We start from the raw sequence: 24,901 nt of genomic DNA on the forward strand, positions 1-24,901 counted from the left end.
CGTCATGTGCCATGTCGGACTCAACTAGCGGACAAGACAGCAATTACTATACAGAGAATGATACATGCCTTTTTCCATATCACACCCAGTATCAACCCGAGACTGCAATAACAGCCCAAGGGCCGAAGGCCCGATGGCTGATATTGGTCGAGGGTTGATACTGGCTGTGATATGGAAAAAGACGTGTTTTATTCTGTTTATTACATACACACTAATAAAAACTAGTATCTTATGATTTATTTATATTTTTGAAATATTGAAAAACTTCTTTTTTTTTTCAAAAGGGGTGTGATATGGGTTTTGCGGGCTGATACGGGTTTTGGGGTGTGATACGGCGGGGGCTGATACGGGTTTTTCGGGTGTGTTACGGCGAGGGCTCATATGGGTTAGAGCAATTGTGTCGTATCGCATGACTTTTGCATGCATCTTTTTCTTTCGCCGCGATGTTTACATTTGGCCTTGTTGATGACGCGCGTTCGGTAAAATTACATCACTGGTCTGGGTCGATTGAGAGTTTTAGACTGTCATGATCAGGTGACGATTAAGGATTTTCTTTAATCGGTAAATTGCATGAGAAGGTATTTTAAACATGTGTATGCCATTTTAGCAAATATGACATTTTCCCCCCGACCTGCCCCTTTAAACTGTGATAACTGTAAAGTAGACCACAAAAAGTTACATTTTTGTGTCTTACTACCGACATCGACCACAGCAACCTGGTGATTAAAGGGAAGCAACTCGTATCAAAAGGTCGTTTACCACCTATTTGTGGGTTAGTTTTGCGTATAATGCGTTGTCTTATTTTTCGTGTGTCCTTGAAAGTTAAACACAGTAAAATCGACTTCAAAAGTTCCTTAATATGAAACATTGTAATTATGAAGTTAGAGTGCTGGGCATATTAAACATTATCTTATTTCCTTTTTCTTGCAAATTGAACATGCTACAAAACATACATCTAGTGTAAAGAAAATTGAAAAATAAACTGAGAGCTACTTCCTCTCCCCTTTAGGACTGTACGTCACAGTTGACATGGACACATATTAATGAGGACAGATGGATAAAATGCTACAAAGATATGAGGATAAAACTGTTTCAAATTATGCATAAAGCACATCGGCTGTAAGCTATTGTTATTTTACTGGTACATTGGAAAAGAAGTGAAGACGAAAGGACAATCCACATAACAAAACAAAACGGAAAAAATGTGAAACCTCACTGGTGTAAAAACAAGCAGATAAACAAATGAAATAACAAGTGTGTGTTGCTGATGGTAAGCCTCGAGGCATTTAAGTTGTATTTTTCGTAACTATATGTTTTTATAAGTAAGGATCATCAATAGTTGACAATTGTATTCTTGTTAAGTTTTGATTGTTAAACGCCGGGCTGGTTTTACAAATACAGACACTGAACTCGCATAGAAACAAAATGATTTGTTTAGAAACGACACTTCCACAAAATATTACCCCAACGATAGTTTTTATAAGAAACACAACACTAAACCCCAGCGATATGTTAGGCTTCTACAGCATTTGCTGCAAATAACAAGCTACAATAATGAATAAATTAAGGAAAAAATTAGTATCATGATCAAATATAACAATACTGGTATAGTAATAATGGTGCGTTACGTGTTTCTAGACCTTTATGGTAATAAAATGTAAAACTGGAAAGACTTAACAGTAGAACACAATTGAATAATATTGAAATTAATTTGAACTGACTTTTTCTTCATGAGGGTTGATTAATCAAAACAGCATTTGGCTTTTCATGACTGTGCTATGCTATCGAAAGAAAAGGACAGAAAAGGTGTGATCTGTCACTTGGATAAATGTAAGAAACAAGGGCATAAATACTATGATAAATTGGTTGTGATTATGCAATCATATGTCATGTCAAATAAGACCGAGCACCATTCCAATAGCGGTTTAACATAAACATTCAAAAGTATAACAATACCGAGCCAATCAAAATATATTAATTAACGGTACAAAAAAAATGATGCAATTTACTTAAAATACAATTTTTGAAATGTCCCACTGAGTATAAACGATTTACACCAGATTAAAAGGATTATTCAAAATTCTTAAACCAGATTATGATATGGTCGTCCTACGTTTGCCCAAATTATAATCGGTTTGAAAGAGAATGGTTCAAGATCACTGCACCACTGCCAAGATCAATATCTATGCACTGGCGAGATTTTTGTTAAAGCCTGACTATTATAGCATTAAAATCCGACAAGAACCCAGTTGCGGAATATTCCAGGGTTTAAATCAGTTATAAAACAATATGAAAATCAGTAAAATCAACAATTGTGTTTTACAATATGGAGCAGGATTGTAAATATGTAAGTGAAAAAATGACAAGTCTGGAATTTGGACCCTGAATTTTCGAATTAGTGATGATCGCTCTACTCTACAGTCACCAGTAGTTACCTACCACAGTTCCGTCAACAACAATTACATAAAAATAAAGATCAAGAAGAAACCAAACAACCCTCATAAGTCTGAGCTAAGTAGCCCTGAGCTAGTACCCCTTAAAACAACATCGCGGGGTAAACATGTCTAGGGAAGAGACATTAACACGTGTTACTGATTTTTTTCGTAACAAACTAATACTGTACATAGGATTTTACCGATTGTGAAAAGACTCATGTAGCACAACCAAAAGGTGTTCATATGTGACGTTGCAATGACATGTACGGTATCTACTCTGTCACTTTCATCAGACAAATGACAAGTGAAACGTATGTACTCAAACGTGGACATTATGTATGAGTTGTCCACAAATCGATGTCGATTCGGCTACGCTGTGCAAGTAAATGTAGTTGTTATATATGCACCGAAATGACTCGATTCAGCTACGCTTTGTTTTATTGTCTAATGAATTTAACAGAGAACATTTTGACTAGTCATCGAAACGTCACATGTAAACACTTTTTGGTTGTGCTACATGAATCTTTTAACAATCCATACTTACCAACTATTGTTTAGTACCAACTATTGTTTAGAAACAGGAGTTTACCCATTTTTGTTTTATGTACAATATTTATCGTTAATTTACAGTGTTGTGGCTCCGTGTCCAATGTAATGTCTGTCACCTGATTGGACTGAGTAATCATATGACGAATTCACGAGCTCTAGTTTCTTTCTCCAGAGGATTCAGCCAACTTCGCATTCCTCTTCGCCGCATACATTTTAAGAAAATCAACTGTAGTGTTTTTTCCTTGCTGAAATACGAAAAATGTATTCACGCTGTATTCATCAAACAGTATTTAACATCACGATTCAAACACATTTAACGTGAGCATATGACGCTATGAATAACATACAAGTGATATACATTAAAGTATAAATATCCTCATTGTACATGTAAGTAAGTCCTCGAATCTTTGTCAGTTATCCTTGACGATCTGTCATACATTTAATTGAACATAATTGACATCAAGGACAGTTTGTTTTTTTACTTTTGAAATAACATTTTGTTATGCTGTTATAATAAAATTTAATAATATGTTATTTACATGGTTACATTTTTTACATATATAGTAAATATGTCCCTCCTGTTAAGGGAATAAAAATCTTAAAAGCAGGAAGGGAAAATCGGATCGCCATGTTTTTTTAACACAGCATCGTTAAATGTAGGGCGAAAAACGAACAAAGAAAATATTAACATTGATATTTGTATAACCGACAGTAAAGCAGAACGTATGATGACAACGAAGAAACAAGGCACACTGACGGGTACAATCAAAAACATCGGTCTTTTTATCAGACAAGGATATAAAATGTATACCAATGCTATCATGACGGCGACCATTAAGAATTTCCATTGTTTCTCCAAACCCTGTGTTGTTTGTGTATTCCAACAATTTTCATCACATAAGATTTTATCAAACGTAGGAAGGAATATAAAACGTGAATAATTTAAAAACATTTCTATTAGAATAAGTATAACGTTGTTATATAAAGTGTATATAATTGTATTGAAGGACACGTACCTCCAGCATGAAAGCAATGTCCTCATCTTCAAGGTCGAAGTCTGCTGTTTCAATATGCCCCGTATTTATACCAACAGAACGCTCAAGGTCATCATGCTGATATAAAACGTAAAAAAAGATATGGGTAATTAGGTTCACTCTCTTACACTAGTTCCTCGAACATCCTTCGGTTCAAAACAACAATACAATTCAAAGGAATTACACAGTATTTTCTGTTTTGAAATAGCGATTGTACCGCCACATACTGTTCAGTCAAAAATGAGAGGGGGGGGAAAACATTTACAAAATGTTTGAAAAGGAAACAAAGTACCTCCATGTACAGTCGTTTGAGGTTTAGGAGCATGGTATCAAATACGGTAAGGGCGTAGGATGTAAGGCTTGTAACATCCTGTCGTTTGTATCCCAGGTATTTCTGGTTCACATCCAGTCCTTTCCGCTCTACGTAGCGCATTATTTCCTGGAACCTCACCTAGTAACATTTAAGAGTTGGTTGTAGTGATAATATATTTATAAGTTTAACTGAGTGGTTTTAATCACGTTTATCACATTCGTCTAAATATCAGCACAGCTGAACTTGATATATGGGGGGGGGGGAGAAAAAAGCATTGCCGAACTCCTCGAGCGATCAATGTTTTATTGATTACATTTACTAACACGTCATTGTTTGCCACTTCATTAACATTCCATTCCGCAGCAATGCAATCAGACCAAAGTATCTGATGGAAAAATCGGCACATAATGCATTTCTTTCGATCATTATGTCAATCGAAAAATCATAAAAATAAAGGTGTGTGCATGTTGTCGTTTTGTTTTTTCACTACTGAACAATACTGTTTGAAAAAATAGATAGACACTATGCAGGTCAACTTCGGTCGCGCCATGTGTCTCGCCCTGCTATGTTTTAGCAAAGGTGACCTGACCTTAAAAGCTTGTAAACCCCTTTGCGAATCCCCTGGTATACTCTAGTAATGCTGACTCTGACGTTGATCTTGAACTTAGAAAGTTTAAACCCCAATGGCTCATCGACATATCACAGTGTATTACCGTGTGGAATTTAAAAAAATACTCTTTTGTATTCGGAGATCATCTCCGATGCGGGACACTAATTAATTAATAAGCACATCAGCAACTTATTGGTGTCTTTTCCGAGTTTCAGGACTTCTGACAAGGCAAAGGATTATTGCTGAAATAATCTATCATCTATTATTTCCCGCTGGCTTTCGGCACTTGGTTGATAAAGCCAGTTTCAACAAAAGGCTTATTTGAAGAGTCATGTCATCTTTAAAGGTAAGCTTTGACAATACTATCTCTTTTGATGTTGGTTTAAGATAAATAACATTACAAATATCACTAGGATAGCATATTTTTATAATCAATTTTGAAAGACACTTGGGCATGTTCTGAGGAATATAATACAGCCAAAGTTTTATTAAGAACCAACCACGGGATGTTCAAAATATTTCACAACACATGTGGTCTCTAAATACAGGTTCTGTTCACAATAAAAAAATACTTCAAAGCGGACATTAAAAACGGTCTGTTAGTGCAAATGACATTTAAATACAGGTGGTCAAATAATCATCTTGACTGTAAATCTTCACTTAGAGTAATCAACATGTTGGATCATTGACCACACTATGCTAATACGTAATCTAGAAAAAGCAAAGAATGGTATACCACAGAGTCCATGCACAAAAGAAAACAACAGAAACTGACAAAACAACAAACTTAAAGCTCAACAAAAACAAAAACAGAAGGCAAACCATTGTTATGGATGAGGCTGAAGGTAATCTTCATGTGTATTCAACATTTGCTATCTGTCATTATGCTTCTTGTTTTCAGCAAAAGTGCGTTGAAATTTCTCCTGTGACAAACAGTCTTGTTAATTTCACTTTCGGTAATACTAAAAACGCCTTTGTCTATCGCAGTAAAACAGAAGGATTTATTATTTCAGATTTCATAATTGTTATAAGCAGGTTGAGATTACAACCTCATGCTTAATCTGTTATAAGTCTTCTTATCACATCCGCGAAAATAAAGTAGGTCACCGACGCTCTAATACAGAGCAAACTGGTGAACAGTTAATGATAGATATGGTAAAAGGAAAGTTGTAAAATGCCTTTCAAGAAGATGGAAGTTACTCATGTCATGGACACAATAGACAAACTGTTGAATAATTGAAAATATATAAATAAAAATACTACCTGTCCATCACTGTTTTCGTCTAGCGTTTCAAACAAAGCCTTTGATCCAGCATGGTCACCAAACAGAATGTGTTTGTCCTCGTCAGGAAAGTGGTCCTGTTCATATAAGTTAGTTTTCACTTATGTCAAATTGCCTTCTATTCAACAGTGCAGTTTGTAATACAATGACGAATGCTAACAAAATAAATCGACTACCAAGTGAACATTGCTGATAGTGAATCACCAAATAAATCAAATAGCATACGTCTACAATGTACATACAAACGTTACAAGCCTTATTGGTTTCAGGAAAATTAAATCTTAAACATGGACCTGTATATCTACTTACGTAGACCTGCTGAAATTCTTGGTAATTGACCTTTCCGTCGTGGTTTTTGTCATATTCATCTACAAGCTTAATAATTAAAAAAATGCAGATAGTTATGATAATTCAATAATTACTTTGACATCATTATTCAGTGATTATTTCGCAGTGTGAAATTAATTAAAAGTATCCAGCAGGTGTCGCGTGATTGAACTAGCAACATTCATGAAGGAACTGTTTATGCATTTAATCTGAAAAACTCAAACATATGTTCTTTATACATGTAGCTCTTATAATTGAAATATAATATCAGTATCATATCCTACCGGAAGGAAGCGATTGACAGCATCAGCGATACGTTTTCGTTCCCTGGCCTGCTCAAGAAATTGTGTTTTTCGCCTCCTATTTAACGTAACATTTGGATTTTACTACCATTAAAATAATACATAAAGATTAATAACTTTCAAAGTTATCATTAATTTGTTGTAATATGTATATAATAGTTTACCCTTAAAACCGAAAATCAAAATGTATAATTTGATACATTATATTCAAACGAAAATTTGTTGTTTCAGATTAAATAAGTGCTTATTTATCTACAAACCTACACTGATAATGTTCTCATAGTATCTGTTAATATTCATTAATGTGAGCTGGAAAGATTATGAATGAATCGTACACAAAAACACGAATTTGCTCTAATGAAGATTTTATCTGTCATTTCTACCAATATGCTATGCAACAACATTTACACACAGAAGAGAAGATGGTTCTATGAATACATTTCGAGTTCTGAATAACTTATAACTGACATAAAATCTACATACGAAAGCAATTTTACATGGATCTTACCTGTTAAGTGAAGAGTTAGACCGAGCAAGTACTGGCGATCGCTTCTCCAGATAGAACTTGAAGTTGTCAGCTTCAGCTTCTGAATACTTAAATATAAAATGAGATCAATGACACGCTGTAAAGACATATTTTCTTTGATTGTTGAAATTACGTTAGATGTGATACATGAACCAGCTGGTTATTATTGAATAGCGTTAAGTTGTCGATGGATAACCGACCAATTTAGAACAGCGTGTGACCTAATGTTAAATGTTTTCATGTGCCAAAAACAAATTCCTATTCCTATGGTAGGAAATACAAAGGCTACTTTATTAACAGTTATTTCTAAATGTTATATTAACGCCATGCTTACCACAAGAAACCCAAGGGTTTTGTCCGACCGTTCCCCAAATCTGTGTGCTTTACTCATGACAATAGGAAGTTCCTTTAGATTATATAATCTGCGGATGAAAGCATCATTTGGCTTCATAGACAGCCACCAACCTGTAGATAAATATGGGTTTATTTATGATGGTACATATATTGTCAATGTGATATTCTTACTACGTAAAATAAAACGAGCTAATGCATAATTTTGAGTAATCTCCAGCCCACAAGACCTGCCTCAATGGTCATCAATTAAAACGGCATTTTGACCAAATGTGTTGCAGAAAATATTTAACCTTTTGGGGCACATAGTGACGCCTACGATCTGGTAGACATAAATGTTGGTATCTGTTTTGTTTTGGTGTGTCCTCACAATCTTTTGTTGTCGTTTTGTAACTAGTTTGTTACTTGTTTGATATATTTTATACGTTTTTATTACACTAAGATGTTAGACACCTGCTAAGTTTTTAAACATATAGAACTCGTGTGAACAATTGATTTTGTTTTACATCATGGTCGATAAAGATCGGTATTGATACTTACCATCGAAGCAGTGGATTGGGAAGTTACACAGAATTCCTCCGTCAATATACATGTTGGATGATGCACGTGCATTGTGGTTGTACTTTACGACCTGGAACATGCCTGTAGAATAATATCAAGGCAATTCATTAAAGGGTGAAAACCTGTCACCTAATCACACCAAAATGATCGACCGAATTTCACCAGGCCTTTATACATTATTATTTTTTTATGGCTAGTGCTACTATGCATCATACATTACATTTGTTCCATGGTGAAGGGAAAAAATAACACTGCTTGATTAGAAATAATATCTGTACGGACGTTCACCGAATGAGAGTGTCACGGTATACAGTAGTAGTCGCTAAGAACATCAATTAGCAGTTCTGTTAGTCATAGCAATATCAGCATGTATTGTATACACAAAACTATTCTTATATAACACAAAATTACGCAATTAGAATAACAACATTTGTTCGACCCTTTATACCAAAATACAAAAACATTCTGCAGGTATTCAGAAATATTGACTATATTGTGATGATGTTAATTAATACCTGGAATTGACATGGACATGAGCACAGCGAGTCTAACGGGCATATCCGGTGTGGTTTTAGGATGGCAATACTCCTCAGACATGTTGTTGACGTTAGTGACAACAACGCAAAGTTCTTTACCGGTCCTGTCGTAAAGCTAAAGCAGATGACGAAGAACAGGTATACTTTATACATAAAGTTACTTATACAATCAAATAAGCTATAACCGAATGGTAATTTGAAATGTTTAAGCACGTCCATGAATGTGCCTTCGTGCAAGGCCAAAGACCCGAATATCAGAATGATAAAGTGTGAACAAGGAGGTCAACTTTAAGATAATCATCAAGTTTGTCTGATTAACATGTATAACTAAATATAATGGCATTAAAACATTCACAAAGGAAAATTTGTAAAGAGAATAAGATAGAATTAGAGGGACTATTTGTTTAAAAGCGAGCAAATATTAAATGAACGGGACTGATACCTATGTAAAATAATGCATGTAAACGAGAGGGGTTAACAAAAACCACCAACATAGAAGGTTGAGAGGAGATATGATCCAAGTATATAAATTAACATATGGAGGATATGATCGAGTTTTCACAGAAGGATTTTTAATTCCAAATAGTAACAAAAGAACAAGAGGACACATTTTGACACTAATAAAACGAAGGAGTAGACTAAACTTGACTTAAATATTCTTTCAGTGAGCGTATTGTTAATGATTGAACTCCCTTCCAGATGCCGTGGTTACGTCACCAACAGTCAAAACATTTGAATCCCGATTGGATAAACACTGGGGACAACCTGCATGCTTTTTTTCAACCACGAGATAGATAACAATGAATTTATTCATGTTCGGGACTTCATCATATACACTGATGTTAAACTTTGTGATCTGGATATATAGGCATGCCTGCGTCCAGTATTATTATTATTATTAACCACACAAACACTTACAAAAATGTATATAGGCTTTCGATACACAACAAAACAACAGTGGTTTTACAGGTTGTGATATTCAATTAAAATAAACTGTATACCTGCTCGAAAGTGACATCAGCACTGCCAGTTTTATTGCGTAGCTTATCACCAAGCCACTCGTTGATTTGTGTGGCAGGACTTAATCCGTACCCCAATATAAACCTCGGTAAGCATGTAAACCATCTCCAAAGAAATGAGCCATCTGGAAACAAAATATCAACATTAATGGGATAAATTAAAAAAGGGAGAGTACCCAAAACGTGACACTTGTGGGAAATAGTTTTCACTACATGAAACTTTATATAGATTACACTGTACATCGGCTTTATTTGTTGCTGTTCTTTGTTGCAAATACAGTTAAAGTTTAGAATTAAGAATTTCTTTTACGTGCCAGGCTTTTTATTTGAATATAATTTTGAGGAAACATTTTTTTAAATCCGATGTAGTTTGCAGACAAAACCAATTCAGAAGCTTCTTTCTGCTAATTGTGATCATTAAACCCTCAGTATTAACAAAATACCAAAGTGTCCCTTTCAGGGTCCAGATACACGTGTTAAAGAACCTACGTTATCCTGTTAACATTTTACGTTCTCTTTAAAGAACCTCTTTGCTGAGATATCAACTTGTAACAGAAAAAAAATATTGACGGTATTTGTTTATAAAAAACGAACAAACATTTTTGAATTGTTACTACGGTATAAAATAAATTGAAATTCAGCTGGATACTTTGGGTACACTGGCGTTAGCAGTCAGGCTAAGGAGGTTGTACCAATTATGTAATACATAAGCATGGCGACATGTTTTGATCGTTAATCTTTGACATGTCAAACAACACGAGTTTATCGACATAGCCACATAAACAAAGACAGTCAATTTGAAAACGATTGTCGTGTACAGACCACGTTATGTTAATTTATGTGGGTTGTTTTTTATATGCTTTGGTTAAGAGTTTACTGATTCACATGTCAGTTATACTCGATACTTAAGAACCATGACGTTTGTTTGATTCATGGTGAGCAGCGTGTTAAAAACACACTGATCAGCTGTTATATATAATAATCATAATAATAATAATGTATTGAGTAAACATTCATTGCCAGGTTCGCATTGACTACAAGGAAGTACAAATAATATGCTTATCATTCAAATATTTTGATTATTGATTATTAAGAACTTAAAAATATATTTTTAAAATCATTACTTGCTGGACTCCTATTACATTTGTATATGGTGTAGCTGCTTTTATATGGTTTGTGATTGTTTAAGCTTTGAAAAGTTCATTTAACAAGAAAATGAAAAAAAGAGATATGCTATTAAAAATGGACGATTTATCTAACAAACCAGTATGCCAAAAAAGGAGGCGTTCAAGAAAGTCAAGTAGTTAATTTGCCAAAGGAAATGTTTGATAATTTCAAATTGTCAAAAAACAAAAGAAGGTGTATGAAGTATTCAAATAACATACCAACACAAACGTTTATGTAAAAGTAAAGTAGTATATGCATGAAACAGTCTGGTAGTCATTACACAATAAAAACCAACATCATTGTAACAGTCAAAGTAGTCTATCAACAAAAAAGAGATGTATGTTACATTCCGGCAGTCTATCCACAAAAGGGAAATGTATGTTACATTTCGGCAGTCTATCAACCAAAGGGAAATGTATGTTACATTCCGGCAGTCTATCCACAAAAGGGAAATGTATGTTACATTCCGGCAGTTTATCCACAAAAGGGAAATGTATCTTACATTCCGGCAGTCTGTCCACAAAAAAGGAAATGTATGTTACATTCCGGTAGTCTATCCAAAAAAGGGAAATGAATGTTACATTCCGGCAGTCTATCCACAAAAGGGAAATGTATGTTACATTCCGACAGTCTATCAACAAAAGGGAAATGTATGTTACATTTCGGCAGTCTATCCACAAAAGAGAAATGTATGTTACATTCCGGCAGTCTATCCACAAAAGTGAAATGTATGTTACATTCCGTCAGGCTATTCACAAAAGGGAAATGTATGTTACATTCTGGCAGTCTATTCACAAAAAGGAAATGTATGTTACATTCCGGTAGTCTATCCACAAAAGGGAAATGAATTTTACATTCCGGCAGTCTATCTACAAAAGGGAAATGTATGTTACATTCCGGCAGTCTGTCTACAAAAGTGAAATATATGTTACATTCCGGCAGTCTATCCACAAAAGGGAAATGTATGTTACATTCCGGCAGTCTATTCACAAAAGGGAAATGGATGTTACATTCCGGTAGTCTATCCAAAAAAGGGAAATGAATGTTACATTCCGGCTGTCTATCCACAAAAGGGAAATGTATGTTACATTCCGGCAGTCTATTCACAAAAGGGAAATGGATGTTACATTCCGGTAGTCTATCCACAAAAGGGAAATTAATGTTACATTCCGGCAGTCTATCTACAAAAGGGAAATGTATGTTACATTCCGGCAGTCTATCCACAAAAAGGATACATTTGTAACAGCAAGGTAGAGTATCCACCAAAAAGGAATAGTAGTAACAGTCGGGCATAGAATCCATCCAAAAGGAGATGTAGCAGTCTGGTAGATTATCAACCAAAAACGAGATGTAACAGTCAGGTAGAGTGTCCACCAAAAACGAGATGTAACAGTCAGGTAGAGTATCCACATGAAAAGGGGCTGCTCCACAGAGGGTTATTTTGTCACTAAGTATCCAATAGGTCTATCCAACAACAACAAAAGTGTGTGTAACAGTAAAGTAGTTAAAAAAGGTGTATGTAATAATTAAGTATTCTAAACGCACAGAATTTCCGAAGCTTCTCACGCTGTACAAGTAAAACGTGTTTAGATACCAATGCGTCAGTGATCGTTACAGCCTTGAATCAAAGATAAAAGAAAACAGCAGGATCATCATGGTGAATCTTAGCGTGTTGATACAAAATAAAACTTTGTACTTATGCTAAACCTTCCGTTAAATATACTATTACAGACCGAGCATGAAGTTTTTGGAGAGGTCGTTCTTCATGAATGTTTCGATGTCATGTGAATTGTATCCGGCTGAGAGCAAGGCGGCAGTGATAGCACCGGCACTGGTGCCAGCAAAGCGTTTGATTTGTGGAAACAAACCTATATTTTCAAGTACCTGAAAGTAGAAATTATGAAATATTTATCACATCACTGTAGTAGAAAATCGCATACAGGTGTATAACTGGATGTCACCATTATATAGAATACCGAATATTGTTGTCAATGTTTACAAAAATAGACTACATAAAAAGCTAGCTTTTGTTTTGTAGACATAGATTTGTAAATGGCCAAACATGTTGTCTCAAACCAAATTCGATTTTTCTTTTAAATATGAAGCCCACATAGTCCACTTCATCATGTATATGCCAAATTTGATACATGTACTATTACAGGGGTTATTCATTGTACAAAAATATCCCCTATGGCCACTGTACACTCTTACCAATATACCCTTAATATAACGTCATTGCTTAGTTCAAATTTTTGAGGTTAATTTATTAAGATAAGTAGGTAATAAATTGACATTTCCGGAAAACAGTGCTATAAAATCGTCATACTAAAAAACCTGAGTATATGCATACAGGTTCGACATAATCGATTTCTTATCAGCATATTCGAGGTCAAATATCTATTTTTCCAGTGTGTAATAAATTTGCTTACTTTAAATATTGTCCTTGCAACAATTTCTAATGGTATCGGTTGTTACTACCTTCTTCAAATTCGTCGTCACTGATTTATCAGTTTTACGATAAAAAAAAGAAGGTTATCAGCAATGAGTGACCCTTACATTCGGGTCGAAATGATCTAGACAACACAAATCAAATCACACCGTAATAGAACGGTGATTATACACGATGCGGTAGTCCATAAGTATTCATGGATATAAGAACTGAATTTGAACATAAGCTAATTCAAAATAAATTTGGCATAAAGAAGCACGTCAAGACGTCACATTCCACCGAGCTACATGGAAATACCTAATGGAATTTCAAAAGATGTCATACACATATTGCAAAGGAAGGTAGCTAATGTGTGCTATCACAGGATATGTGAACATACATCAACTAAACTAGATTCAGGTTTTTTTTATCTCAAATATTGTGAAATCTACGATGGCCGATAGCAGCCGACACAAAACAACTACAATTTAAAACATTTATGTACATGTACACTTTTTAAAAACTGTACATGTACACAATACAACTACAATATAAGACATTTATGTACATGTACACTTTTTAAAAACTGTACATGTACACAATACAACTACAAGTGCTATTAACATTCCTTAACGGTTCGGGTCAACTTGATATTTCACACGTGTCTGATACGGCGGCTGATAAACGACAAGGACATTACTAGATTCCCCAGAAGTCAAACAGTACTAGACGGTCACAACTCAGAGGTATACCAAATATTCAATAATTTTTATGTGATTTTTGGAGTAGTGGTTGGAGACAAAACAAAAATATATAGTTACTTAATTTGTATAAAGAATTATAATTTTAACTCAATAACCCAACATACGTAATTTAAAGTGTTCCATGTGACATATTCACAAGCTTGAAGGCTATTGGCTTTGATATAAAACACTAGTTATTTTCTTAGCGCAATCTTCATACAACTTTTGTTACAGTAAGTATTATATTATATTTGACTTTAGTACTCAACTATTCACACTGAACAATGCAACGTTCTACTTTATGACTCCAATCCATACATTAGGTAAAGCCCACATAGATATGCGTATAACGATGGTTTATGTCTGTTTCATTTCTTTCAAATTAAAAAATAGGACATAAGACCAATCAACATACAAAGAAAAGATTAAGAAAATGAAACACTTGATAATAACTAATGTCAAACTTTTCTATTATATCCATTTTCAGGTAATGAGATTTAGTCGCCTTCAAGCACAACTGGTGAAATATTTTTTTGCACAGTCTACGTAGCAACACTGTGTGGTGACCTTTATCGCCTCTTCGCTGATTTATGAACATATTCCCTTTCCTTGTCGTTTGGTCTTTATATTCACCGCCGTATCAGACACGTGTGAAATATCAAGTTGACCCGAACCGTTAAGGAATGTTAATAGCACATGTAGTTATATTGTGTACATGTACAGTTTTTAAAAAGTGTACATGTACACAAATGTCTTATATTGTTGTTGTTTTGTGTCGGCTGCTATCGGCCATCGTAGAAATCGGCTAGTAGCATTAAATAAATTTAAATGACAAAATTGGAGAAAGCTTGACAGACTTGTTTAGTTGTTGAAGTTGAGAAAATGGAACAAATGATAACAGGGTTGTGTATAATTACATCTATATATAAGTCATGTGTAACTTCATAAAACGTACCCGAACCGCACCACAGTAGGCCATCCCCTTGCTGCCACCTCCTTCAAATACAATATTTTCAAATGGATAATCATACTCTGCTGGGAGGATTTGTCTAGCTTGTAGCTCTAACTCTGTAGGGGGTTCCGGTGGTAAAACATCAACTGTAAACATATATGATTGATGAAGCTTTTTTACTGCTTACTTAATAGCGAGCGCAGCGAGCTCTTTTTGTATCGTATGCGTGGTTTATATATAGTTCAAGGAAAAATCTATATATAGTAACACAAAACGAAACTACAATACCATGCGATCTTTTTTCTTTTCATCGTGCAGAACGGACTTTAAAATTTGCGACGCTCTGATTGGTTTTTAATAGATCAGAAGTTAAAAAATCACCGTTTTAAACATCTCTGTGGGAATAGAAAATATGTTCACATCGTAACTTATTTGCATAAACTTTGCAAACGTATTTGTTATGGTTTGAAATGTTTCTTTGTTAAAACGGGTTTAACAATTAAAAGTTTTCGATGTTTTTGACGAATCAGGTTAAGCAATACAAATATTTGTGGTCTGAAAGTCGCGGGCTTCAAAATTTTCTACATTTTGATTGGTTGAAAAGACCGGAACAGATCAACTTCGCCGGGAATAAGAACACGAGAGGGTAAAGGCCTACTGATCGACAAGAGTAGCTATTGAGCGAATTTTACCAGTATTGACCTCTCACAGACAGGTATTATGTTTGACTCTAAGGTCTACTGATTTCAAAAATGTCACGTGTTTATGCCCCCTAGGTAAAAATAACACTTGAGTGTACATCAATCATCTTTTGAGTTCTTTCTGATGAAACCATTAGGTCTTATATTCAATCAGAATAAGTTTATTGAGCAAGTTTATTGGCTGAAAATGGCCAATTTTAGCAAGGCAAGCCTAAATATCAACTGTGTCACATTGTATGTACAGTAATTACATGTAATAGCTTCTAGCCAGGCTATAAAATCATTAATTAAACATCCATTCTAGAAGATTTCCTACACTGTAAATATTTTGAGAAATCTTGTCTAAGATATTTAGGAAATAAATATATACATTATAATTTTGAAATATTTAACATAAAACAAAAAAAATATTCAAGAACAGAGCAGCCTCAAGATTTTCTAAAAGAAAATATAACAAAACATAACAAGCAAGTCAACATTATTACCAGGGTTTTTGCCAGCTATTTTGGGAAAGGGTTCCTGAGCAGGAATTGGGAAAATATCATTGGCATTTGGCAAAAATTGGGAAATTTCATCAGTATTCCCACATTAAGGGAAATTTAAGTTTTTATTAAATAAAACCTTCGATGTGATTTGCAAATTTTTTTCATCTAGCTGTTTCTTACAGTAAAATGTAAAGCAATAAATAGATACGTCACTTGTTTATGCTTTCTGTCCATCTATACCGGTTAAGAGAAGACTTATATAGGCTAAGCCTCTTGTCTCATCCAATTGTTAAAAAAAATTGTCCAATAAAATTTGTTGAAATAAATAAGTCCCCTTTACATGTACCAGGGATGTGTAGTGGACTATGCATCCCTGCATGTACAATGTCTTTTTCCATTAACGTTATTATTTCTAATATTTGTTCTACCTTTAATTGTATCTGTATTTAATAAAGGCGTTAATTGCACTTATTTTTTTTGTAAACAAATGATATATGGTAATAAATGATAATTGCATACTTGCCAACCTTTTTATTTTTTTCATGTGTGCTCAAAATAAAATATTACAAAATATAAATAATTATAAAAGATGTGTAAATAAAAAAAAAACACTTTAGAGTGTCAAATTGCCAATTGTCTTTTTAGTTGTTTCATGATGAAATCATTAGGTTACAGAATAATTAAACAAGTTTAATTACTGGCTGAAAATGGTCAATTCTAGCACGGACTTAAAAAGCAATTTAATTCCATGGTCTGACCTATGAGTCGAAAGGTGTTAAGGGGACGTAGCTCACGAGATCTGGAAAAATAAGCTACATATAGATATGATTCCTCAATCCACCAAGGAATTAGACTAGACCTGGGTCCATGACTTTCACTAATTTTTATACGTTTCACTTTTCGAAACGTGTGAAATAATCAGTTCTTAAATATGAAAATGAACAATTGATTAACTGATTACATGTAACGTTTTAGTCGATTTTCAACTACGTGTATAATCCATTCAGATACGTGGTCACTCGCAAACTCTACTTACAGGTCATTCATATATCTGGTCACACACTCTAATTATACTATAAACCACTGAGATACCTGGTCACAATCACCGGTAATAGTTCACTGAGTTACATGTACCTAGTAGGAACAGTAACAGACGCACTACCTATGGATAACTGAGATGCCTGCTCACAAAAAATATAGTTCACTGAGATACCTTTACACAAACACTTACTATAGACCACTGAGATCCCTGGGGTAACAAACTCTCACTATAGACCACTGAGATACCCGGTTACAAACACTTATCATAGATCATTGAGATACCTGGTCACAAACACCTACATTAAGACTATTGATGCAACACTTCCTCAGAGATCAAGTCCAGTCAAGATAAATATTTTTAAAAAAATCACGTTTGTGAGGTGTTTACATAATTGAGTTGTTAGTTTGTAAACAACTACATGACGAGCACTGCTTTAATATTTTATTTGCATTATATATATTTCATAGCTCTAGGCATCGAGATAAAATTTACACAATTATATAATATGTACACTGTAGTATGGCATGTTTTGACTGTATTGTATTGGAGGTAATTTAATAGCCTTGCATCTGTGAACACGTCAGGTTTCTTTTCAGAATCTGAAATCATTCATATCATCTTGAGCAAATCTAAATAATTTTATAACTGACACACCGTTTGTGCATCCAANTGTGGCAGGTTTTGACTGTATTGTATTGGAGGTAATTTAAAAGCCTTGCAGCTGTGAACACGTCAGGTTTGTTTTCAGAAGTTGAAATCATTAATATTATCTTGAGCAAATCTAAATAATTTCATAACTGACGCACCCTTAAAAGCTTTTAACTTTTTGATGTATTGGTTTTGTGCATCCAATAAAGTTTGTTATAGTCATGAATATGAATAACATATCTTCTGATGTCGATTACATTTTAGATTAATTTTAGAAATACAGTTTGAAGATGCTTCACGATCTGTAGATTTCTTTACACACATGTACCAGGCCACCAATTGTAAAAGTTCAATTTATAATAACTCTGTCAATTTTCAAATATCTAGCTGAAGTTTGGAACATAGGTGTATAGTCATATGGATAACACACAGGGGCTCAGTTTCAGGATACTAGTACTTTCGGTTAATAATAAACCTATACACACCAGTAAATAACAACAACACTTTTTATCCGGTGTTTACACATCCTAAAATCTATACCCTCAATTTTCATAAGGTTTACCATTTTGATAACTAAATGTATCTAAAATTGAAACATATTGTATGAAGGCTCTTATGATTATAGGAATTTAAGGGGTTTCCCCTGTCAACTACAAGTAAATGTAGAGATTCAACTGGGGAGAGTTTACTGTGATAACTTGTCATGAATAACCTGAATGTACCAGTATATGTGTGCAATCTTATTTTTGACAATTATATTGCAGAATCATAATTAATAATAATGGAAAATTAAGGATCTTTATTTTACTGGTATATATCTTGGAATGAAAAAAAAAATCATAATTAATTTTTACACATTGCAAATTGTAGTTCTGAGTCTGGCATACACTTGGATAATACCGTTATATTAATTTCAAATGTAATAACAAAAGCAGAAGGAGAATGTAAATATAAATGCAAAGGTTAAAACATTTTAAAAATGGAAAAAAAATCTTGAAAGAAAAGGTTACCGGTAGTTGTGCTATATATATTTCTATAGTGTAGTGATCATCACACCCGCAACTCTTTGGTGGGAGACCCAGGTTCAAATCCTGGTGGAAATACTAGTACAACTTGAAATTATGTTAATACTACAAACATATATAAACATAAACTTCTAATTATATACAACTCATTTCCCATTACTAGGTACATTTCATATGAATATATATATATATACTTGTTAATTTGTTCTTTACTGCATACAACAACAGGACATTCGAACATCTTGGTAGGCAGTGAGTATTACATTTATGATTTGTGAACTTAAGCTAGAAAATGGATATTCTTTGTTTTCAAAGTCTTGTTGTTGACCTCTTGTGAATGCCATTTGTCCATCATAGTAACCAATTCAGTTATGCCGACGCCATAAAAAGGCGGGGGCATATAGTGTTGCCCATGTCTGCCCCGTCCCGATTCAATGTAAACACCCGTCCCGTCCGTCCCATCCTGATTCAATGTTAACACTTAGCAACATCATTCTTTGACAGATTTTAGTCAAACTTTATTAATTTTATTAGGTACAACCCTCCATAAATTTGGGGGGGGGGGGCATATAGTGTTGCCCATGTCCGTCCCCGTCCCGATTCAATGTAAACACTTAGCAACTTCATTCCTTCATGGATTTTGGTCAGACTTTGTGCAAAGGTCAAGTATGAGTATACTTCGGACATTGTTGTGTTGAAGGGTTCCAAGGTCAAGGCCAAGGTCACTGTTGTTATATATACATATAGAAAATCATCAACTGATTCAATTCAAACACTTAGCAACTTCATTCCTTCATGGATTTTGGTCAAACTTTATGCAAAGGTCAAATATGAGCATAGTTCGGACATTGTTGTGTTTCGGGGTTCCAAGGTCAAGGCCAAGGTCACTGTTGCTATATATAGAAAATAATCAACTGATTCAATTTAAACACTTCGCAACATAATTCAATATGGAGATAATTGAAATGGTAATTACATACCGAAAAAACATGAATATTAAAATCAACTTGAAGTGTAGTACCTTGTGTGTTTGCATGTTTCAGGGTATCAAGATCAAAGTGGTTGTAACTTTTTATAGAACACTGAAACTAATTTTACATGGCAGGGGGGCATTTATGTCTTACAGACATTTTCTAGTTTGAAGGAAAGTTCCATGGACAAATGCAAGCCAAATTTATGAATTACATGTGGATCTAATCTGCAAGGGGTTTGAGCCCAACAGAGGTAAATTGACTTAATTTTCAACGGTCTAATTCAGGCACAGAAATGCAAGATTCAATTACTTTTCATAGATGGAATTAAGGTCATGTAGGCCTGTTCCAAATTTAGGATTTTGTTACTACCTCTGGATCATTCATTCCTCCTTTAGAAGGGGTTAATGTTTAGGCTCAAACAAAACAAAAGGTTTTCATGCAACATTCCAGAGAATCTCATTTTAATTTATTGGATCAATATATACTTACAGGGTAATAACAAATGTAAGAATTTAAATGAATTTCTATGCATTTCAATGGTTATTATTCTGTCAAGAATGTGGTCAGGATCCCATGACCATAACAGGAAGAATTAAAGTGTTTGTGATCTTTGCCAGACTATTAATTAAAATGATCTTCATGGATACAAAGCAGGTGTTAAAATGTTCCCTACGGTCCACAGGAAAATTTAAGGCAGGTCATGATCAGGTTATCCAAAGCATATGTAATCTTGTTTTTGGCCTTACTGTTGTTTTATATTGGGAAAAAACACTTTTGGGTACATGTATATTTGTTTACTCTCAGTGGGAACAAAGTTGGTTGGAATGACCATCATGTGACTGGATTTTATGGTATGAAAATTAAGAACCTGGCCCTTCCCTAGGGCCTATAGGGAGGGGCAAAAGAGGGAAAATTGGCTGAAATTTCAACATTCTTCTTCTTCAGATCCAGATATGCTAGAATCAAACACTCTTCATGGATGGAAAGGTCCTAAGTCGCTATAACTGAAATTGTTATTTCATTTTCACTGTGTTATTCATTCCTCCACTATATCCTTTTTTTCGAAAATGTCAGCGATATATACTGTATGTCAGACAGATATGTACCCACCATAAATGATATCAATTATATATGTTGGTCACTCATAATATGAATTTCTCTCAAGGAATTCAAAAAAACGTTTTATTTTTTTACGGATTATATGAACTTTTTTTTTGTTTTTGTGTGATTTTTACATCACTGCAACAAATAACATCATTGCTTTACAACTCAGGTCCATGTATCTCATGTATAACTTGGTGAGATCACTGTTGTATATTTATCACTTCTCTTTTGTTATTGCAATGGTCCTGTTTATATCTATTGCAGCATCTGGATTCTGAAGATACTGGTACAAAATATGGTCACAATATAATGCTTTCTTACATCAAAATGTAAATGATTAAATTTTTATCATATGGTTATTCAAACAGAATGGATATTGCAGCCATTGCTATTGGAATATTGAGAAATTGAATGCTGGTTTAGAGGTACAAAATGGGTACCATAGCTACCTAATACCGATTGAGAATCATCTTTGAGCTAATTTTATTGCCTTTGCATGTCACCTACAGACCAGGTAAAGCTTGTAATTGAAGGATGCTGTATTGATCAGTTGTTTGTTGTTTGTCTGTCTGTTCTTAGAAATGACCATGCGCTTTGCAGGCCATAAAAAGATTAATACACATACTAACTGTGATTGGTCCCAGGGTCCTGTCACCCCAGCATGGTGACCTTATAACATTGAAATGGTTGAAATAAGTGTCCTATAATGAAAATCACCTACATTGTACTGGCAATCCAGAGGCACGGTAGTCTAGTGGTACGACACTGGGCTCGTGACCAAGGGTTTGCGGGTTGGAGTCATGGCACGGCACTGTGTTGTATCTTTGAGCAAGATACTTAGCTCCTCTTGTTCCAGTCTACTCAGCTATAAATGAGTATGTGGTTGGGCAGTGCTATAATTGTAGAATGCTAACTGTGAGTGCCCGAATGGCAGCAATGGATGTATGGTCCCCAGGGAGTTGAGATTGATATTGGCTGGTTGCAAAGGTCCTATCACTTCAAGATGACCTACGAACTAGGTTGTAATTAAGCGGTATATAGGATCCTCAAATTATTATTATTATTATAGACAAATACCAAAGTTTTCCCCAGCCAAGTCTGTCACCACCCAGGAATGCACTCATGCAAGGGACAAGGCTAAGATATACAACATAGTAATAAGTGAACTACATTAATGTATAGTTTACAGGTTTATTTTGAAGAAAAAAATACAAGCCCAAATCATGTTTCATAGTGAACATAGACATTTTTTACTAGTTCGGGGCATCGGGCTAGGCAATTTAGGCAAACATCCATGAACTAATTGGGGACGGGGGACTAGGTTTGCACCGGCCCCCTCTGTCCGTCCGTCAGAAAAGTTTGTCAGGGACATTTGTTCAATACTCTTTCACCTGGGGTAACCAGATTTGGTGAAAAACGACAGCTTTGGATGGCAGCGTGCACAGTGCAAGAACTTAGAAGGTCACTCCAGTTGTATGACCTCACTGTGACCTATGCTTTAACCAGATTTGGCGTGCAAGGTTTAGGTCAGAATATTTGTCGCATCTTTGTCCTAAGGAGGGATTCTGTTCGTTTTTTAATCTTAAAGCCCTTAGCTGGGGCGCTGCAGGGGCCCGAGATCTACACTATCATCATTAAGGTGTCCGAACTATGTGGGCTCGCTTATAGACAGTGCCTATTTCATATTAAATGTGTTGTTTAAGTTCAAATTTAAACATGGAAATATACTTCGATATACACAAAGTCTTGGTATATGTATTTATCTTTCCAAACATATATATATATACATATATGGTCAAAGTAGATACAGATGCAATCTTGTTTCATTGATGTATAAAAGCAACACTTAGGCACATTCTTTAATAAAATCATATTTAAAACGTATCTATCTGAGAAATAGCGCTACATATTTCTACTGATAAATTTAATGTTTACAATAAGTTGTATATTCTAACTCATATGTCACACATACTATCGAGATGATGTCTGCACAAGAAGAACATTTCAGCTGCACATACAACAAAAACATTTTCACTGTAATAAGAAAAATACTTTACATTCATCCAGATCTGCGTCAGGTTCGAATACTTGATGGCTAACTGTATTCCCCATGTCCTGCAGTTCTACGAAACAAAACAAAAACAAAGAAAAATAGAAATGATGTGGGGAAAAAACATTAAAAGAATAAATACTGAAGTGTCAACAAAACCACGATTCTAACTCAAAATCCACAAAGCTAGTGTAAAAAATCAACAAAGGAAAGATTCATATGGATACCCTTGAAAAGTAGAAGCTTGTCCAAAGTTTTCATCAATCTGCATCTTTGTAAACGACATCTATCGTAGTAGTCATGATGTTCGGAGCAAGTTCCTGAGTACCGAATCAACTGCGCTAAGTAAAGAAGGAAGGTAGGGGACGTAGGGGACGTTAGGGATGTTGCTATCAAGAGAGGGAAAGTTCATGATCGGAAAGACGAAATCGCCCCGCTAATCTTACAGTTTAGTAGAAAGCCATGTTGTAAATAAAGATAGAGATCACACTTACTTTTAGGGAAAGAATAGTTGTCAGTGTAAATATTGATATGGATATTGTTCTGGTACGAAATGGTAATGAATAAAAGGAGGAGAGTTTTTGAAATGAGGTATTTTAAATACACATATGAAGAGGTTTTCATGCAAAATTGATGAGTAATACTGAAAAGAATCAATCTATCCTAGCGTTCTACAAAGAAGAGTTAATGTAGTCCATGGTAAATAGACCTGGTAAATAGCTCTGTCCTCAAATGTCAAACAGAACGGAAACGTAAATGGTTATTTATAACTTTGAATATGGTGATATAAATTCCGATTGACACGTGAAAAAGTGACTGCATTATCACAGGTATGGTAATCCCCATATATTAGTGCACCCGAGAAAGTTTATCCTTATATACAGACGTTCAAAAGAAAAGAAAAAACATAGTTAAAATTACACAATCTAACTATCCCATGAAGTACGGTCCCTGGTACCTGACGTTAAGTATGAGTGATATATATAACACTGTATTATGTAACGTTTATCCAGATAACATTTAACACGTGCAATATGATTGGATATAAACCCCAAACCGGGTAAAATTGTATCCTTTCTTAGTTGATTAAAGAAAATAAAACGTTCGTTTTGTATTTACTCGGCACATCCTTAAATACACTCGGTGAACCTCGTGTCATTGTACAAATCGAAAATTAATTAACTCGAGTTAGATTTACGTGATAACCAATGATCTTTTATTAGGAAACCTCTAATACCTTACATACTACAATATGGTTTGTTTGTTACAATATGAACAATAAAATGCTTTTTTATTGAAATGTAAATATGAAAACATATAATTAATACATCTACATCATTCAGATACACTTTCCTCGAACACATGCATAATCATTTGTTGTTCGATTTATTTGGGCTTTCCTCCCATATTAAGAAGATTGAATGTGACAATGATGCAGGATATGTTCGCAACAACTTATGTTTTCAACAATTTATAAATATGGATTGACTGCTTTTAGTTTAAACCGTATTTATTTCTGGTAATAAACAATGCATTATATGACTTCTTTCATGTTGGCTGTTTTATTTAATTTACATATAATATAGACAAAGTTAAAAAGCAAATTTCATACGAACAAAGTAACCACAGGAGTCAAAAACAAACCAGATAAAAAATAATGACTTTAATAACTCCAAACTCAAATGATTAGGAGCAAATTGTGTACATCGGACGTGTCTTGTTCATCGAAAATGGCAC

At 34.5% G+C, this 24,901-nt stretch overlaps 1 protein-coding gene across 3 annotated transcripts in view; it reads right to left on the minus strand.

Moving 5' to 3' along the window:
* Positions 1–453: 453 nt before the first annotated feature.
* LOC110455070 (uncharacterized protein YqhO-like) overlaps positions 454–24,901 on the minus strand; it is a 59,238-nt gene continuing 34,790 nt past the window's right edge. The window contains exons 2-15 of one of the 3 annotated variants that reach the window (XM_021504989.1): positions 23,172–23,237; positions 15,139–15,281; positions 12,746–12,896; positions 9,828–9,970; positions 8,806–8,941; positions 8,270–8,371; positions 7,713–7,843; positions 7,361–7,446; positions 6,835–6,910; positions 6,533–6,598; positions 6,205–6,300; positions 4,311–4,469; positions 4,001–4,096; positions 454–3,229 (exon numbers count right to left, since the gene is read on the minus strand). In XM_021504989.1, coding sequence (XP_021360664.1) covers positions 3,140–3,229; positions 4,001–4,096; positions 4,311–4,469; positions 6,205–6,300; positions 6,533–6,598; positions 6,835–6,910; positions 7,361–7,446; positions 7,713–7,843; positions 8,270–8,371; positions 8,806–8,941; positions 9,828–9,970; positions 12,746–12,896; positions 15,139–15,281; positions 23,172–23,226 — 1,530 coding nt within the window. In that variant the 5' untranslated portion in view covers positions 23,227–23,237 and the 3' untranslated portion in view covers positions 454–3,139. Of the gene's footprint in view, positions 3,230–4,000; positions 4,097–4,310; positions 4,470–6,204; positions 6,301–6,532; positions 6,599–6,834; positions 6,911–7,360; positions 7,447–7,712; positions 7,844–8,269; positions 8,372–8,805; positions 8,942–9,827; positions 9,971–12,745; positions 12,897–15,138; positions 15,282–21,835; positions 22,095–23,171; positions 23,238–24,901 lie in introns of those variants that run through there. The other 2 variants (XM_021504990.1, XM_021504991.1) reach the window with 2 other exon arrangements.

The sequence above is a fragment of the Mizuhopecten yessoensis genome, unplaced genomic scaffold, assembly GCF_002113885.1.
Source record: "Mizuhopecten yessoensis strain PY_sf001 unplaced genomic scaffold, ASM211388v2 scaffold8131, whole genome shotgun sequence".
NCBI lineage: Eukaryota > Metazoa > Mollusca > Bivalvia > Pectinida > Pectinidae > Mizuhopecten > Mizuhopecten yessoensis.